This window comes from Balearica regulorum, chromosome 20, assembly GCF_011004875.1.
Source record: "Balearica regulorum gibbericeps isolate bBalReg1 chromosome 20, bBalReg1.pri, whole genome shotgun sequence".
NCBI classification, from domain to species: domain Eukaryota; kingdom Metazoa; phylum Chordata; class Aves; order Gruiformes; family Gruidae; genus Balearica; species Balearica regulorum.
Genome location: NC_046203.1, coordinates 4,721,694 through 4,741,114, shown reverse-complemented (window position 1 = coordinate 4,741,114; position 19,421 = coordinate 4,721,694). Strand labels below are relative to the sequence as shown.

General features: G+C 45.2%; 1 protein-coding gene across 2 annotated transcripts in view; it reads left to right on the top strand.

Moving 5' to 3' along the window:
- MAPKAP1 (MAPK associated protein 1) overlaps positions 1-19,421 on the top strand; it is a 105,473-nt gene that overhangs the window by 71,951 nt on the left and 14,101 nt on the right. The window contains exons 8-9 of one of the 2 annotated variants that reach the window (XM_075771957.1): positions 6,041-6,148; positions 14,486-14,626. In XM_075771957.1, coding sequence (XP_075628072.1) covers positions 6,041-6,148; positions 14,486-14,626 — 249 coding nt within the window. The remainder of the gene's footprint in view (positions 1-6,040; positions 6,149-14,485; positions 14,627-19,421) is intronic. The other variant, XM_075771960.1, reaches the window with a different exon arrangement.

Below are 19,421 nucleotides of genomic sequence, written 5' to 3'. Positions count from 1 at the left end.
ATGTGAATGCTGATGTGACAAAATGTGTTGTTGATACAAAAGAAGTAAGAATAGTGCAAATAAAAGCTGTCTGTGAAGCGCTGCAGAGGTATCTCACAATGCTGAGTGACAGGACAATAAAATGAGAGAGGGAATTCAGTGTCAATGCAAAATAATATACATGGTGAAAAGCAACCGTAACTATATGTATACAATGATGGGCTCTAATTACCTTCCATCAGTCAGGAAAAGTATCCTGGAGTCATCTTCGGTAGTTCTCTGCACCTTCAGCTAAGTGCTTAGGAACAGTCAGAAAGACAAATGGAACATCAGGAATTAGGAAAGGAGTAGAAAATAAAACAAAAAGCTTTATTGTGCCAGTCCATAAATCATCCAGTGCCCACATCTTAATTGTTATATTTTATCTCAAAAAGGATAATCTAGAAGTAAATTGGTGCAAAAATGGATGAGTGCAAAACTGGATGAGACACGTGAAATGAGGAGTAGGTGCTAAAGAGAGAAGATCTTTGCTGGTTTGGAAAAGGCACGGCTGGGTCCCAGAGGAGTCTATGAAGTGCGTGTGGTAGGGACGGTAAATTGGGAGGGTTTTATCACAGTTGTTCATGAGACAAGAACCGTGTGCCTCAAAAGCCATGGGTTGGCAGGGGCTCTTTGAAACAAACGGGAATTCTTTTTCTCACACAGTGCAATAAATTCTGGAGGTCAATGTTATGGAAATCAGAAATTCAAAAGTGTTTTGAACAAATGCATGGACCATAAAGGGAGCAGAAACAGCTGACAAAGTGCATAGCTGGAACTGGGGTTTTTTGTGAGAATTACAGGAGCTCTTGAGAGGGAGGTAAAGATAAGGGATAAATAGGACGTAGTGATGCGTTTTGTGGCAGAGACTAACGCTGTAAAATATAGGTTCAGTTTTAAGCCATTTGGAGGTTTTTGTTTATACTGGTCTTTTTAGTTTAGGTTTGACAACTCCACAAACATTACATATCGAGGTAAGTCTCTCTATAATCTTCATTTTACCCGATTAACTAGTTTGGAGATGGGTTTTGTTAAAGCCTCATTCTCTTTTTAAGTGTTAGTGTTTGTTTATTGTGCAGATTCAACCCCTGACCGTGGTATTCTTCATTGCTATTGAAAGTTAATGGGGGAAAAATTGCATTCCAAACATTTGAACCTGTAGTAGCCATGGCTGAACGTAGTTGATCTCTGGTGATCGGTTCAATTTAGTTACGATTTTTAGCCATTAGGCTGGGGCTGAATGATGGTGATTTGGTTGAGGCCAAATGTCTGTAGAAAATTGGCTGTTTGATAAGAGCCCTGTTATCAGAGGGGGATACTTTCTCATTTACATTTAGATGAGTATTGATTATTTATTTACTCAGAGAAGTGAGATTCGTTCCCAATCTTATCTCTCTCGTCTCTGCTTGTCAGCAGAAAGAGAGATAGAGCTCCTGACATCAGCCCAAGATAACAGCACTTTGTAGTGAAGATAAAAGTTGGAATGGGCCTTTTTCTAGTCTTGACTGAAAGGATAAGTTTTAAAAATTAGAACTGATGGGTCATGCTTTCAAAACCCCATTCTGAAGGCTTTGCAGCTTAAATGGCAACAGAATTGGTTTGTTGTTATTCGGATGGCCATTCGCCTTTTGTAAGAGAGCTGCTTAATTTGATTATGGGTGGGATTCTTCCTGGGGCACCTTTGTGTTGCACCATAGGAAAGCTGTGGATGTAGTACTGGGGGTTGTAATTCCTGATAAACCTCCCTCTGTTTGAGGGGGGGATCTTGAAATAAAAGTGCAATGGGTATCTGTAGGTGGAAGCCACAGCGAGCAAGGTTAAATGGGGATCTTAGCGGAAGGACGTGTCTACAGAGAATGACCTCAGCAGCGAGGCGTCCAGGAGACCAGCAGCGATGTCTGTCGGTCAGGGTGAGCCCCGATCCTCCACAGCCGCTGGTCTGTCGGTACACCAGAACAAGTCTAGAAGTGAAAAATTGCTGTTGCTGGTAGTATTTGCAGCGTGCGGTTTAGGCACTCGCTCCTGCACGCGGGACACTTCACCGCTCGTGTGGCCCCAGAACGGAGAGGACACAGTGCCTCAGGGCTGGTGGAGGAGACCCAGCTCTCGTGCCCTCCCCGCGGCCGCCACTCTGCTAGTTCCTGAGCACAAAGAGTTTGCTCGGAGGTGTCACCACTTCCCTTTCAGCATTTTGTGGCTGGTTTCAGACCGCTGCCTCGATTCCCTCCTTGCTCCCCAGACGCACGAGCGCTCGTTTCTCCGGTCCTGCTCGGCTTAACCCGGCAACGCTTTCTCTCTCTCCAAGTATCTGTGACAAAATGACAGAACTAGAAGAGGGCTTTGTGTTCATTAGCTTTGTCTTCTGGGTATTTTGCCCTGGTAACTTCCTTTGTAACGCACTTGCTTCCAGCGCGGTGGTGGAATATAATACACATCATTTATTCTCTGCCCTTGCTCCCGCGAGCAGCGCTGGGTGAGAGCCCTGGTTGCAGCCGCAGCCCGGTGCCGCTGGCTGCGGGACGTGCTCGAGCTGCGGTCCCTGCCGCAGCGGGGGAGCTCGGCTTGGGTCGCGGGCCAGGACCATCCGTGCCAGGTTTATTTATTTATTTATTTAAAGGTTTCTTTTACAACTGTGCAGAGAATTTGCATCAGATTACAGAAATCCATAAAATCCAGCTTTGGTATTGCCACTTGAAATTTTGTTGAAATTCCCCGAGCAGTATTCTGTTAGGAGACCATAAAATTACCTAATATTTCTACTACAGTGACATCATTTGAACTTGTGAGGGAAGTCTGGTAGTAAAACTCCTCCACAGAATCAGCCTAACATTTTTCATCTGTTGTGAAGTAGAGGTCAAGTAAATGTGTTATTTAAAAGTAGATAGTGTCTAAAAATCCATTTACACTTTTTTATGAATTTCTTAGTATTTTCTGTTTTAAAGGCGTTATTCATATGGAAGGTCACCTCGGTTTCTGGTCTGTAGCTCTGTTTTGTTGCTTTATTAGCAGACAGTTAATACAGTCTTAACACAAACTGGATAAAACAATTTGCCTGATCACAGAATTCTCAAGTTGCTCCAGATAAAAGTCATGCTTTGCCATCGGCACAGCGGTGATGGAGGTTATGATCACCGATGGCTCTCCACAGGATGGTGGGAAGCTTGTTGGGCTTGGTGAGGATTGTTTCTGAGATGGGTGATGTTCTTTTGGGTGGATCCAGCTGGTGGAATCGGATGCACATGGAGGGACGGTAAACCGCTGCCAAGCTCCTGCTTTTAACCTTGTCCCTTTGTCATCGTGTGCATGTGATTCTCTGATCATGTTAAGGCTTTGGTACCGTTGATATCTGTCCTTTCGGCCCATCCCACTGTCTTGGAAACGCAGGGACGAGGCCATCTCCGTGCTGGAGAGCTGCATGTGTATAAATAGAAATAATGTAGATGGATAGGTGAAGCTATAATACTTAAAGGTGTGGTTTGTGGAACAGAGCTGCTTGGCTCATCACACGCATCTTCTGGGTGCGCCCACCCGAGAGGGCACCGGTGGAGGGACCGGGGGGCTGGGGCAGGGGCTGGGAGCAGAGCAGGAGCTGGTAGGAGCACTTGGAGCTGGGGATTTGGTACCGGGTTCTAAGAACAGAGACATTCGGGTGGGAACCAACAGTTCTGCTGGCTTTGTCATCGCTGGGAGTCGTTCAGCAGTTGGGTGTCGTTTGGGAACCTCTGGAAGGTACTTGCAAACGGACAAAGCAAACAGGATTTGCTGTCACTGATTCTGTTTTTAAGCCTACACCAGTTTTTAAATACAAATTGATTTACCACTTTGATATTTGTTTCAATTCAGTATATTTTGTTTCAGCCTAACAAGCCAGGCCTCTGTTTATTTAATTTATTTTAAATTTTTAATCACATTTCCAGTAGCTGGGAGAGGAGAAGCGGTGGTGCCGTATATATTTGCCTTTCTGTTGTTTGTGCTCGTATGAGACGTCTCTGCTGTTCCTTGAGTGCGGGTTGTTCTGTAAATGCCTCGACCAGCGACACGTGCAGCAGCTGATGGTGCTGGGCAGGGAGCGGCTGCGCTTTCCTCCCGAGGCCCGCAAATCGCTGTGTCTGCGCCGGGGGCCGGGGGCTCCGTGCTGCGGGGAGATAACCTTCCGCTTGGGGAGCAGAACACGCTTGGGCCGTGCAGCGAGCGCTTCGCGTGGCTTCTGGGGAGACGAAATGAGAAGCCGTAATTGAAATTCTGCTGTAGTAAATTTAAAATTAATTGGCTAACAAATTCCATTTCTTAGGCATGCCATCTGAGGCTAAAATACTTAATTTTTTTATATGTTTTAAATATTTCATCATATACTATCATAATTCAAAGTCAGGAAACATTCAGAAATATTTCAAGTACTGATAAAGAGGGAATGGATTTCGTTATTTCAGTTCTAGGTTTTTTGTAAGACCTGGTTAAAGGTGCTTTGCATCACTTACATTTTTTTTGGGTATCTGTTTAGCGTTATTTTAGCGGGTTATACAGAAATTACACAACTGAGAACTTTGTGGCACCACGGCTCTCGGGTGCGAGCAAGAGTGCTCGGGGTGCAGCAAGGAGGGGAGCACGTCTGCCCCCACCATCTCCCCGCTTCAGAAGTGGCTTTTCCCGGGGTCCCACGTGGGGTTTGGCTTACCCGGGTCACCTCTCTCCGCCTGCTGTTGGGACAGCGGGCCTGGACCTGACCTGCAGGGGTTTCACCCGCAATTGCATCAGTCTGTTCATTTTTTCAGTCCAGATAAGGCATATAGCTTAAGTGTCCATGCAACTAAAAGATTTTTTTTAAGAAGTGGCCTAATTGTTGTAAAAACAACAGTACATTTTTTTAATACATTTTCCCAGTTTTTTAAGCAGTATCATCTTTCCTTCGGTGATTGGGTTTGAGAAGGAGAAATCTTGAAGATCTACAGTTGCATGCAATGTATATCAAAATTATTCATTTGAAGCAACAGCACCTGTACATGCTTATGTTTGGTGCAGTTCAATGTTAACAGAGTACTGACCTTTGGAAAAAGATAAAATCAATCGCTCGATGACCCTTTCTGCTCCTTGCAGCCGTTGAGCTGCTGGGCAATGCCAAACTCCCCCCGGCGCGTTGTCTCCAGTCACTGGAAAGCAGTGCCAATCACTGCTGGTGTCAGGAAGTCCTCACCCCGCGCTTCACAAGTGCAGCCTTTGGAGCAGTGCACCGTTGGCAGAGGTAGAAATAGCCAAATCGGGTGTCATGGAGCTGGTTTTCACGACAAAATGCAATTTGTAAAGGAAGGGCTGCTTTCCTTCCCAGGTGTTTCTCAGTGCAGACACCGCCGAGGCTGCGACAGCCTTACCTGCGCAGCCGGGCTTTTCCAAGCTTTCCACGCCTGCGGAGCGTGTGAGTGTACGTCTGGTTGAGCCCACACTGAAGAGGCAGGCTCAGATCCCAAGCTGGAAGAGTGGTGGGCTCGGGTAGGCAGGGAAGCTCCGTCGGGGCCAGCCGGGGCTGGTGGGGCTGGGCTGCGGGGAGCTGCAACCGGGGCAGCGCGGGACGGGCTCCGTCCCCAGCAAACAGCAGCCGGGGCAGCATTCACAGCAGCCTGTCTTCAGTCTAGAGAGAGCCACAGAGAGGGCAGCGCAGAGGGGAGCCATTAGGGTTAGCCATTGTGCCTTTCCACATCAGGCAAGATGCCCAGATGATGCACCAGGGTCTGTGCAGGTGTTTCTTACAACCGGCAGTACCCTGACGTGCAGCGTGGGCAGGGTATTTAATACAGGCTCATCCGGTGTAGGAACAAGACGGAAATGTTGGACAGGAGTTTGTCGGGTAGCGTTGTTAGACAGCTGAATACGTTGGGTTTGTGATAGGGCCCTCCCGTCAGCAAAGAGCTTCGAAACAAACATCTACCTGCCTTACTTCTAGGCTATGAGTAATCTCATGTTAGTTGAACGTGATAAGCCATCACTTTGTTAGAAAACAGATGATTTTACAAGTTACTTTATGTTTCAGGTCCTCAGTATCGGCTGGAGAAGCAGAGTGAACCTAATGTCCCAGTAGATTTAGACTGTACCTTGGAGAGCCAGAGCACTTTGGAATTCTGCCTTGTCCGGGAGAACAGTATGTTTCCCCTTTTCACTTTTGCTCTTGTAAATTGCTTAAACTCACATAAGTTATGTATTTTGGAATACAAGCTGTACTGTCTGGGCAAGTAAGTTTTGACGAGACTCTCTTTCCTGAGGCACTTCTCAGTTGTGCCAAAACAATATTCCAGAGGGAAATGATGGATTTCATACCTTCTAGTAAATAGTCTGCATCCTGTTTATCACTTCATGATTAATCTTTTTCTGTTAAACTCTGCTCTGTAAAGTTATGACCAATGCTGAAAAACACTGGAAATATGAAACTTTTTCTGTTGCAGGCATTGCTGAGTGAATACAGTGATTGCTCTGCAGTATATTTTGCTATGTCAATACGGCTGTTAGAGGCACTGAGTTTTTTCCAATAGAACTTAAAGAAATTAACCATGTGGATATAACTAGAGCAGTTTGATGATTTTTAAAGTGCTAGACAAATAATCTTCTCTCCAGCTATGCTCAAATATTTTTATTATGTTACTGTTTTAATGGTCCTAATATTATTTCCTGATTTCTTTACAAGGAATTACACGAAACTTTAAAAAAAAAAATTAACATTGATTTCTGTTTGTCCTCCATAGCATTTTGGTCCGTCCTTCATTCTTTCCAACAGTCATGCTCTCAGTTTGGGGGTTTTTTTCATTCCATTTTAATTCAGCTGCAAAAATGTTTTTTGTACTAACGAGGAAACCAGTAGCATTTATGCTCTCAGCCAAGACCATGCCCAGAGTGTTTGCTGCAAACAGTCATGGTAAGAGCCCATTCCAAGTAGTAGAAGAGGTTTTTCTTTCTTTACAAGGATTAGCCATTGCCATTTATGCTTTTTGGCTATAGCATTTCGTATTTTATCCTAGAGTGACAGCAGAACATCCCCAAAGTACCTCCTAATCCCCATGGTGAGTAGGAGACTCTGCTCCCATTTAAGGAATAGCGGAGGTGAGATGCCGCTGCCACGAGCTCTCTGGTGGTACGTCAGCGCTGGAGCGGAGATTAAGCACTCACAGTTTTGGCTGCCGTTCTCTGTAGAGTGGGACTTGATCCCAAAATATTCTCGATGCTCCTGGTTCATTTCTTCATGAAACGGTTCTAAGAAGCTGTAGGAGGGAATGCAGCAGAAGGTGGCGGGGTGCTGAGCATGAGGAAGTGGGGCAGTATGAACCTCGCTAATCATGTTGCACTCTTCCACAAGCCAGAATTCCCCAATGTCTGCATCCCAGCTATTATTTTTTATCAATTTTTAATCTGTGAAGAGATGCATACTAGTCATACTTGCATAGGTTTTGCACATTTGGATTAAAAACAGCATCTTTTATTCCAGGCTCTGTAATTAAAAGTATATTGTATGTACTGGATTTTTAACATATTTTCATCATCTGCGGAGGAATCCATGCCGTGGCTTGTAGCTACATCTGCTGATGCTCTTAGCTCTCACGGGTGACTAGGTTCAGGTTGCACCATTACTTTAACAGTAAATCTGTTACAAGTTTGTCAGTGGATTAGCAGGAGACATTTGGTCTACTCTGCATGGGTAGCAAGTGCTCCAGGAGACCCTCAGCAGCCTTGTCTCAAAATGAATGTCAGTCATAACGTTCCCATGAGGGAACACTTTTCCCTTTCCCTGAAGTCCTTGTGCAGCGGCTGCTCCTCTTCCCTCCTAGGCGAGGGGACACAGAAGCCAGCTCCTCAGCAGAACAGAACGTGGGAAGGTGTAGGATAGATCCTTGAGGCCGTCAAGTCAAAAGTACTCTTAATTCGTGATCTCTCCTGGCCCTCGTTAAGCAAATCAATGGTGCCCATCTAAGACCTCCCCTAGGATGGAGATTTCCCGTACCAGGGAACCCCCTGGGCTGGACCCCGGGGCACCCTGTGCTCCCCATGCTGCTGCAGCCGCAGTGGCATCGCAGTGGTAGGTGGTGGCTTTTTGTCCCATGCGTGGGTCTCGTGCTTGTCAGCCAGCGCCCGGAACGCGGAAAAGCGAAGGCAAAACACACTTTGTGGAGTTCAAGAGCAAGTCACTGTTTTAGTTTGTTCAGGGTAATCTAAGCAAAATAATAAATGCCTACATGAATTCCGTCTGTTTTCTGCTGCACTGTTGCTGAATGTTTTCTGAATTGATACCAAATAAGGGATGCAGGAGAAATCCTCTGCTTATAGTTTCTCCCCGAAAATGTGGGTGAATTTAAAGTGATCTTCCATTGTCCCTGCTGGGGGATATATGTGAAACACCCATGCAGTTAACTCTCCACACACATAGATGTTCAAGGACAATACAGTATATAAGATCAGTCATAATTCATGCATTGTACATAGCCTGGTTCCCCCAATACACAATAAGAAATTGGATTTTGTGGTGCTTAAGGAGCTATCTTTTGGCGTGGCATTAGAATAGAAATATTGACAGTTTTGCGCTATTAATAAAATAATAGCTCGAAAATCCTAACATCAAAATGAAATACTCATTTTGTGCATTTTGTTTTTACGTAAAATATTTTTAGCTTAGATATGCCAGTCAGGAAAAACTCTGTTATAACGGCTAGTATTTTTAAGTGTGCTCTTCATATTAATTTATAAATATATATATATATGTATGATGCCAAACATCTGCTAGTAAAATAGCTGCCAGTTTCCTTTGGGCAAATAGAAAGTTTGTATTTCAGGGTATTAAATGAAACAGAAAACTTGCCATTGTTAAGAAATATGTATGGAGAAACCCTCTATCTACCCAGCATTTACTAATAGCATTCAAACTAATAAAGTGTTTCCAGTGTGCAGAACTTTTTAACTCACACTAAGATTTATCTTTAAACTAAAAGCCTGCACTTTGTAATGTGAAATGCTTTTATGTGTAGTAGCAAACTATTCATGGCTAATTTAGTTTTATTCTTACCATCTTACTTCTGGAAAGTTCCTCTTTCTCATTTTATCATTAGATAGTAATTAGTATTCAAGGGAAATTGGTCTTAATATATTAAAATTGGTTTAATGCCTTTAGACCTGTACCAAAGCCAATGTCTTATTGGAAAATGTAATTGGGGACTCTGTGTATGTAATTAATTGTATTACAATTAAGAACTTTCATTAAGCAATATACTAGTACATTAAAGTAATAAGGGACATTTTTGCAACGCAGTTAACTTTATATTTTGTTGTTTTATCAAGGAAATACAGGTTCACTTGTTCTTGAATAGGCTACATACGGCATTTCAATATTCTGATATTACTAATGTGTCATTTTTATATGTCCTCTAGCACTTACAGGAGTTGCTTTTGGATAAGGCTCCTTGTTTTAGCTTCTGACTTATTTTCAGATTCATATTTCTGGTGCCTGTTGTTTCATTACTGTTTGTCTCATCTGAAAATCAGGATTTTCTATGAGGAGATTGGGCAGAATTAGAAATGTAACTGTATTTCACAGTAGTTCAAGTACTTGAACAAAAATACTACTTCCATACTGAACCTGGTTTAAAAAAACCACAAAGGCAAGTAAAAAAAACCCAACACAAATAGAGTAAAGATCTTCAGCTGTCGTTTCCAGGCTGGGAAATATGTCGATTTTCTGGATGACCATCAAATGCAGAGACTGCAAACTAGTGCCATGACTGTGACTTCTAAACCACCGTAGTGCTTCACCACAGTGCCCATCTTGAAGAGTAGAAGTCTGTAGCCCTTGATACCATTTCTGCTTTTTATTCAGCTTCTGTGGGCAGAAAACACCACTCTGGTTTTTTTTAAGTCGGAGGCTGTGCTTCACTGGTTTGTATGGTTTTGCTGCACAAGCAGTCTGAGCAGAGATGGAGAGCAGTCCCACTGCTGTTGGAATCAGAGTCCCTCCTCTGGTGAAGACGAGACAGGAGAGTTGAGTAGAATCAGATAAAGAAAAAAGACACATAGCTGTATGGAACGCATACGCTTCTGTACGGGATCTCCCTCTGTCCAGCACCGTGCGTTCTCACACGGTGACTTTGGTTTTAGGGATTTAAAATGTCTGCGGTTCTGTCCAGGCGATGGAGTCTGCAAACACAGACTGCCTGTGCTCTCCCCTGAACCGACCCAACTGAATCGTAACCTACGTTGCACTTGCAGTTCAGCAGTGGAGCAACCGCCGCTGTGTGTGCACAGCCCCGAGCGCGGCAGGGTGCTGTTCTGCCAGGCTGCCTCTCGCTGCTGCGGAGTACAAGCAATTGTGAAGAGCAGAGCTGGTAAAAGGTGGGGGGGGTTGGTCTCGGAAGTTATCCTGGCAGTGCCCGGTGTAGTGCTGAAGCTGTGGCTGCTGGTGCAAGGCGAGCTGGCCGGCTGTGTGGGCAGCAGGCACTGCCTGCTCTGCCCCTGCAGGCAGCTCCCGCGTTGCCGGCCCGAGCCCTGCGTCGCTGTGAGCACCAACCTCGTTGTGCCCCACATGCGTGCTCCGAAAGGGGACGGGTGGCACCAGCCATGGCAGTAGCAGGACGCTGGGAAATCAAGAGATTCCTGCTTAGCTGTGCCCGGCGTTGCTGTCCCTGGCTTGGGGACGTGGGGCAGAGGCATGGGATTCCTCTCGGCTGTTCTTTTCCTGCTCCGTTCAGGGATTTTCCTACCTTCTCCAGTAGTTAAACGCCTATCCTGGGCTAAGGGGAATGCCTCCCTCGTAGCTGTGCTTTGCACTTCGTGCAGGTTCTTATCTTGTGCCTTGTTTATCCCACTCCTGACTCCAGCTTTTTTCACTTTTTCTTTCACAAAGTCCTTAATTAGGTAGACTATAAGGAAAAAATTGCAAGGAAGGTCATTGCAGACTGAGTCCCCATGCCGTTCTGAGGAGGAGTTTGTTTCTGGAATAGGAATCTGTTCCTCCCAGGACCGAGTGGTCTTTCTGCCGGAGAGACTGGGTCAGCTCTTGGGCTAAATAATAGACCTGGAGCATCCACTTTACTTGATTGTCTTCCCAAGCAGAAGCTTTTACATTCAAAAGCCACACTGTGATCTCCATTACAAATACCCTGACAGGCCTGTAAATATTTGACAGGTTTATTCACAGCTGCTTGCATGTGGAAAATATTTTTATGATTTTTTCCCCCAATCAGCTGGTGGAGATGCCTCTTCCCTCCGCTGCCGAACGCCGGCAGTCTCACAGACATCCTCGCAGAGCTGCGGGGTAAGAGCAATATGCCAAGTTCTGCAGTCAGGTTTTTCCCTGCAGGGCATTTCTCTCTGTTGTTACTGATATTACTGCTATTATCCAATGCACCCTCAGGGGTCCGCATGTCTTGCCATCTTTAGACGGATGATCTGTTTTGATGGTGGAGTTCCTGGCTGCACTCCCAAGAGCAGCAACTGTAGAAATTCTGTAAACCTGAATCCATTCACAAAGCTTCATAAAACATAGTCGGCAGAGGTTAAGAATACGCGGAGGATCTGAACAGCTTCCAGAGGAAAATCCCGCTGTTCGGCTGCTCAGGCTGTGGCAGTTAATGCTCCTGCAGCTCAGACGCTGACGACGTGCTCGTGATTTTAGTTACAGTGACGGTTTTTTTCCCCTGGATATGATCTGGCTGCTTTTCCTTCTAATACTTTTAATTTGGGTGTGTGAAATCTGAGAAGACTCAGCTTCACAGTAGCCGTGTAAAGTCGAGACGCGGGTGCCTGCCTTGCCAGCGATCCGGTGCGGAGGGCGAGGCTGGGAGACAGGGCAAGGTTCCTGCCCAGCACCCTCCGAGCCTTGGTCTTGTGAGGTGTTTGAGAACGTTTTGCAGATGTGGGGACGAGGTTAATATGTTGCCGTTCTTTGTGTTGTTTCTGAATTTCTTACCGGTACCGGTTCAGTTTGTCTGGTGGTGCTAACGCTTCTTTATGTACACCCCTGGACTTACAGCCCCGCTGCGTACAGTGCTGCCCATTGCACAACGCACCCGCCATCGGGAATGGCTCGGAGGAGGCAGCTGCTCTGAATCCTAGAGGGGGGCCTCGTTAGGGCAGCACTAATGATCTCCCCTCCCTGTGGATGCGGGAGGGGGGACACTCAGGGTTCCTCTCCCCCCCACCAGCAGTGACCCCTCTGTGCTGCTGGGTTCAGGCCGTGTCGCTGTCTCTGGGGTCCTTCCAGCCCCCGCGGGCAGGGGGTCCCCAGCTGTAACCGCCTGGTCCCGCCGTGCCGCGGCTCGTGTCCCAGCACGGCGTGCCGTTGTGGCCGCGTGCTGCGGGGCCGGGGCCGGCTGCGTGACTGGGGGCCGTGCCAGGGCTGAGCGGGCGTTTCACTGGTTTCCGGGGGTGCAGGAGGGTGCCGGTTCGCTCTCGACTGCAGGATGCCCCCGTCATCCTCCTGCTTTGCTTTCAGGCACTGCCATGCCACAGTGTTTCAGGATGCTTTTAAGTGCACCAAAAAGTTTGACATATCTCAGTGTATCTTTGAAGTACTGCAGCATCAGGGTTTGACATGATACATTATGATAATCCATAGTATAGAGACATTAACACAGGGGTCTTCGACAAAATACATTGTAATGTCTCTGAAGGAGCCATTACAATTTATCTTGTCATTCTGGAGCATAGAGTGGTTGCAATGTTAAGATGGCTCTGCATAAATTCACATGTAGACTGTTTCATTTGATTTTTGGAATTCTTTCAAGTCGAATGGCACAGCCCAATTTGTAGCTTAACCCTTCGCTGTCCCTTCCCGGAGCAAGGTGCCCCGCTGTGTGCCGGGGGGCTGCGTTGGGAGCGGCGAGGAGCGGGCATCGCTCTCACCCTCTCTCCCGTGGGCAGGGTGGAAAGCTTCTGTGACTAACGTCTGAGAAAGAAAGTGAATCTCCTACTTTATGCTCTCACCGTGTGTTTTGACTCATCTAACAGCAAATGCTAACCTTACCTTGGTACAGACAGGAAAGATATTTATCGTAGGCAGTGGCGTTTGTTACTGAATTAACGGATAGAAAAGGGAAGGCTTTTGCTCCGTGCTCTGGTGGGGTTTTTCTTCTCTCTCGCCTACGTTTGTCCTGGTTCTGGCCACCTCCCCCGACCACGTCCCTTGCTGAAGCAAACGGCATGTACCTCTGCGATGCTAAATTACCCTGCGGAAAGGGAGCCTGCTTCTGCATCAACAGAACGTGTCCGAGACAAGTGCCAGGGTTTTCCTCCCCTGGGAGCCGTGCCCTTTCCTGGCAAACCGTCCCCTTGTCCTCAGGGCCCAGACATGGAAACTCGCGGAAGCTTCCCCGCGAGCTGAGGGGAGCTTTCCCGAGCGGGATGGGAATGTGCATCCGCAGAGGGAGAGGGCAGTGCTGGAGGCGTTAGTGTTGAGGCTGCTCCAAGTGTGCAAGTCTCAAACAAAATTAATACAAACAAATCTGACAAGTTCTTAGCCTGCTTTGCTGGATCTTTAAGACCTGTACTAAAATTCCATCATCTCATCTTCCCGTTATTAAAATTTCAGCAAAATATAAAGTTTTCATTAATCTCCTGCAGCAAATTTAGTACTCCGAACTGGCAGTTGATTCAGCTTTTAGGACTACATTAGCTGGGATATTAAACAAAACGTGTCATTCTTCAGTATCTTCTGTAAGAAGCTAAATCAGTTTTCAAACATATTTATACCACTTTATCTAACAGCATTTAGAGCTGAGATGCTTTATTAGCAGCTGGCATAGAAATTACTCTGCACAAAATTATATATCGCATTATAGTAATGTTTAAATTGGTGTTAATCCAACGTCATAAAATGTAAAAAATCTTTAAAGTGCGTTATATTTTTTCAGTAATTGGCATTTTGGCTTAATGAGATTGTTACCTTTTATAAAGCCAGTACCTGCAGTAGTAATGAGAATACTAATCAGTAAATAAAGCGCAGCTTCATTACCGCAGGGCTGAGACCAGAGTGCCTGAGGTGTTGCCGGCGCTGCCGCAAGACGCCAGCGTCACATCCCACAGGGGGGATTGAAACACGGGAGAACCGCGCTGGTGTGTACGTCGAGGGCGGCACCTGAAATCAGTGCCCTGGCTGGGGGGCAGCCCCCCTTCGCCAGGGCCCTTCGGGGGTGACAGCGTGGGTGTCCCGGTGGGATCCCACCTGCTCAGCCCCCCGGGATGTCTGTGGCACAGGGGTGTCCCGTGTCACTTGAGAATCTGCGCTGCACGTGGGACGCAAATGTGCATCGTAGTGTCCTTACTGAGTGAGCCATTTTGTCCTTGGATGGAGGGTGAGAATTTCCTCCTCCCAGGACATGGACTCGAGCGTTTTGTTCTGTCTTACAAAGCCATCTGCAGCTGCAGACGTAGCAGCCGTACTTAGATGCTAGCTGAATGGTATGCCGTATTTTAAACCTCCGTTCATTATTGTTGGCTTGTTTTGCAGGTTCAAGAGGAGAAGAGGTCTCGGAGGAGGACCCTCAGATCGATATAGCTACAGTTCAGGACATGCTCAGTAGCCACCATTACAAGTCCTTCAAAGTCAGCATGATCCATAGGCTTCGATTCACCACTGATGTTCAGTTAGGTAAATCAATCCGTGCTATAACGCTTAGGAAAATGGAATGGTTCAAACCTTTGGCCATCTCTAATAGCTAACTGTCCATCTCGGATGTTTTTAAAGCAGTCATTATCGTGTTGGTCCATTTTATTGCGGAGCGCATCACTTGAAAGTGTTGCTAGCATTTCAGCAGTTAAAAAAAATTGCTTTCGGTTGAAAATACTTCAGTATTTTTATTATCCACAATCAGCTAGCACATGTTTCTTCTGAAAGAAGGCCATTATTTAATGACCTCATCTCTTTTTTTTAACCTAGGCTTCCTAATGGAAAGCTTCTTGCCAACTGTTTTGTTATTTTTAAATGAGGCTATGCAAAATTGGGAATGATTAGGTTTTTCCTTTTCTGCGACTGAAAGATTTTAACGACCAAGTGGAAATTTGAGGTGGAACAAAACTAGCATTCTCTAAAGGTTTTATATTGTCCTTATTAGCTTTCTGAATGCTTTTGAAAACCCGAAGGCCAAGGGATGACAGAATCTTGAATTATAAAAGCCCCATTACTGTTTTAAAATGATTGAATGGCTTTTTATCTTTGTGTTTAAATTGTGAAAATTTGATTAATGATGCATTGGTAGGTGACCTGTGACATTTCTGCAAATACCTTCCATAAAGAAATGATTCAGCAGTAAAATATTAAGTGCCGTAATGTTTACGAAATACATTTACTCTGTAGAATTCAGTAGAATTGTTAAATTTAAACTCTGCCAGTTCCTGTATTATTGTCACTACTCTTTCTTCATTCTTCCATCCTTAAGTACATATAAAAGTGTATGTCTCTCAAATTTTTACAGAAGAGGCTTTCTTAGTTTATTTTGAACTGTCTTGTTAAGGAAGGATTTATCTGCTGGTGCTGAGGCAGGACAGCGCTGGGCATGTTTTCTGCGTTTGAGCAAACTCTCTGGGTGTGATAGTTTGCTTCCAGTGAAGTTTGACTCACTGTATCTGGGAAGTGTCAGAAATGAGAGCTTGAAAAGGTCACGACAGATTGCTGAAGATAAATGGTTAAGGGAGAATAGCTGTTAAATGAAACAAATGGCTTAACTTGTGTAGCAGTGAAGGAGCTGACCCTGTCCACTAGTGTAAGGGCCATAAAATTTCCCTTTTATAACAATCTGTGAACTTATATATTTTTGATGGCAGTACACTGAGAATGTGATTTTTATCATCTTCACTATTTTTTAAAAATCAAAGAAAACTCCAGTGGGGTATTCAAAGTTTGGGCAAATGTACAGCATCAGAACCGTGAAATAAAGTCAAAAGAAGTGTATGTTGCTGGGGTTTCTCCTGAATTTTATTAAGGTCTTTAAAGAGCAATGCTGGTAAAATAAGCATTGAGGTACTATTTGGATTAGGGCTGTTGAGTGTTAATGTGTTCATCTTCCGCGAGTGACAGACTGCTCCATGCAATCTGAAATGTAAAGAACGATGTCTAATTTTTTTTTCATCGCTCATCAGTAACTGTGGTCCAGGAGCTATTCTGTGTCACTTTAACAATGGCCAGTTGCAAAGACTTGTCTCCAGCATTTTTATGTCGTCAGTTTTATGTAGCAGGCATAGCAAAGCGACGGTTTTTCTAGAGGACATGAGAAAAAACCACTCCATTGCTCCGTATTGACAGCGTCGATGACGTCGGTAGCCGCGCAGGAGCGCGTCGGCCATCAGGCTAGCTGAAATACTGCACAGCGGTTGCACTGAAAATATCCGCCTGGTTTTGGGGGCGAGACCCCATGTCCCAGGCTTCACGTGCAAGGATGTTTACGTGTGACAGAACCCAGAAGTGGTGGAGAAAACATTCAGTGTAGCTCATCTCCACTCCCCGCAGTCTGCTCCGGTGTTGTAAGACGCGCATCATTGCATTTCAGTCGGTTCTGTGTCGGATTTTACTTCAGTTGCATCGAACAGGTAGCAGTGGTGTGAGCTATGTTTGTGAATTCCGATTTGCATACTGATACTTTTCCAAATGTTTTAGCTGTCTTGAGGCCTGATCACTGAGTTTGAGGCAAGATTTACTGCAAATATTGGAGTAAGCTCCATCTTCTGTGCATTGTGCATAGTTCTTCTATAGGAAAAAGCGATATGTAAATGACCAGGGGAGGGTGACTGCCTTTTGACTGCGGGTTTTATTACAGTGCAGAGCTTTAGCCGCAGCAGTTTAAGGTCTGGGGTTTTCTGGTTTAGCTCATATTACAGTGCAGTGCACATACAGTAGTGCTCTCAACATTTTTACAAAGGTTCTGTCATGTTGTGAAGGAATAAGACACGTTTGCTTGTGTATCACATTAGCAAAACTAAAAGAAGCATATTGTCTTGGAAAATTACTGCTGGCAAGTATGTCAGAAAAGGGGGGGCAGTTGCAGACCCCCACAAAGGAAGCAAGAACAGAACAGTGTTATTGGACTAATACATCGATGACACTTCTTTTGATAAAATGAATGAATTAAAAAAATAGTAAAGAAGCATTTTTACTTGGTTTTTGAGTATGACTAATTTGTGCTGCGATACAGAGACTGCAGAAGCCACATACATAATACGGGTTTGATTTTAGGTTTCAACACATACAGATTGTGAGAACAATAACACAAAAAAGACAACATTCTTTGTCAATGTGCTCTTTGGATGTGTGTGAGCTTAAGCCAGTGATGTCGAGATACAGAAATAATGGATGAAGTATACAGCAACAATTTGCAGATAAAAATAATAGAAGTTAAAGTGTATTTTACATGATAAAAAAAAGATGAAAGAGGAGGAAGTCTGTTACATCTGAGATGGTTACAAAATCCATGCTTGGTGAAGTAGCCTCTGCTGAAAAGATTGATGCAATGGGGAGTGACCTTGGCTTGGAGCAGGAGCTGGTGATGTATGTATGAGCATCTCTCTGCTAAATGGACCCAGATTTGTAGCACTAATATACATGGAAGCCCAGAACCAAACTCAGGATGGCAATAAATCAACAGCCACTTTGGGTGTCATTTCTGGTTTATATTCCACTATTGTTCTATCACTTTAATTCATGTCACTATCATCTGTTCATCTGGAACAGTTTTATATAATTTTCCAGTGGAGTTACCTGACAAATCCTATCAAATTAACAAGGTGCATTAACAATATTGACTGACTGTGAATCCTGAAGTTGCAGGACCATACAGTGAAAGATTTTTAAGGATATTTTCAGGGTGATATTTTAGAGGAAGGGATGGGGAACGACCCTTGCACACAAAGAATTTGCACCTTTATTTTTAGAACTTGCCTTGACTTTTTTCAGTGAGAAAAATAAGAACTTGTACCATTAACTTTGCATATTTTCCTTAAACTACAGAAAAAGCCATTTTGAATTACAGTGAAATAACAACGCCAATTTTAAATAATCTGTCCAAAATTAAATCACAAAACAAAATGGGCGCCAGATACAGCATCAGCCTGCTCAAATTACCTAGTTCTAGCAGTCCTTGAGTTAATTGGACTCCTGATACAGTGCTTAATTGAAACGTGATCTCTCTGATGTGACGTATGTTTAATGACAAAGCACATTCTTGGATTAACGGGGCGGGGGGGGCGCGGTTGGTGGCGTTACTAGGACCTGTCAGAATAGCCAGGGTTAAAATGAAGGTATCTCGTGTTCGTGGACGGGGCTGCAGCGAGAAGCCCGCCACACGCTCTGCTCCTTGCTGCCTGTAAGCTCGGATTGTAGGGTTGCGTAAAATACAAACGAACGTGGTTTGCAAATTCTGCAGCTATGACCAATATTGAGTTAGTTTTGGAGGGCTTGGGAGAGTCACTCTGTGTGTGGCATCTTACTTTTATTTTGTCGCGTCTCTTAAAAGTTTTATCACCAGCTCCTTCAGGTTTTCTTGTGCATCAGACGAGCCAAGCGTAACGTATTTGAAAGCATCATAGCCAAAACCCTCGAGGGAAAAGGTTCTCTCTGCTGTTTTTCCAGGGATGCAAGAGTTAAATGATGTTTAAATACTTTTTTCCTGTATTGCTTCCTTTTGTCGCTTTCTCACGAGCTTCACCTATAACTCACGACTGAAGCAATGTAATTATTTTCAAGGCTCCACACGTCTTGATGCAAAAAGCACACTGGGAAGTTTGTTCAGTCGTGTCAACAGCTACTGAACAATGAGCTTCTGTTCGTCAGCGCGGCGTTGCAAGGCTTCTGCTTCGCAGTGCCATGATAAAGACCGCTATAAATTACCGCGAGCGTCCCGGGCCGGTTCCAGCACGGTTCGCCCTCAGCCTGCCGCGGCAGCATCCCGCCGAAAGCCTGTTCTTGCGCGGCTTCGGGAGCGACGCGTGGAGGGATGGCAGAGGGATGTTCTGCTCCGGCTTCCCAAAGGTCTGCTGCAGGATTCGCGCGTGGCAGCGCGCCGGCTCCGGGTCAGCCTGCACGCAGCGGTAGCGAAGCACCAGCCATCTGGGGAAGCCCGTGTTGGGAAGCAGGGCCCGGCGCCCGTGCCAGGAGCTACACAAATCCTCAGCTTGCTTTCAAAGCAGCCTAATTAGAGCTGGCTTTAAAATGCCAGCAGTGTAAAAATGCACAGGATCTCTGGGACTGGATGTCTTTGTTTATGAGTATCTGGGTAACACAAAGAGCGTTTCTGTAATGCTGCGACTGGGTGTTGTCCTCTCGTGTAGAGGATATAGCGTATATGCTGTATAGGAGATAGAACAGGGACGGGCTGTGAGAGTGTCTATTACATATAATAGTGGTGATTGAAAAACTAGCGGTATCTTTTTATAAATCTTGCAGCTCTTGTAGCTGC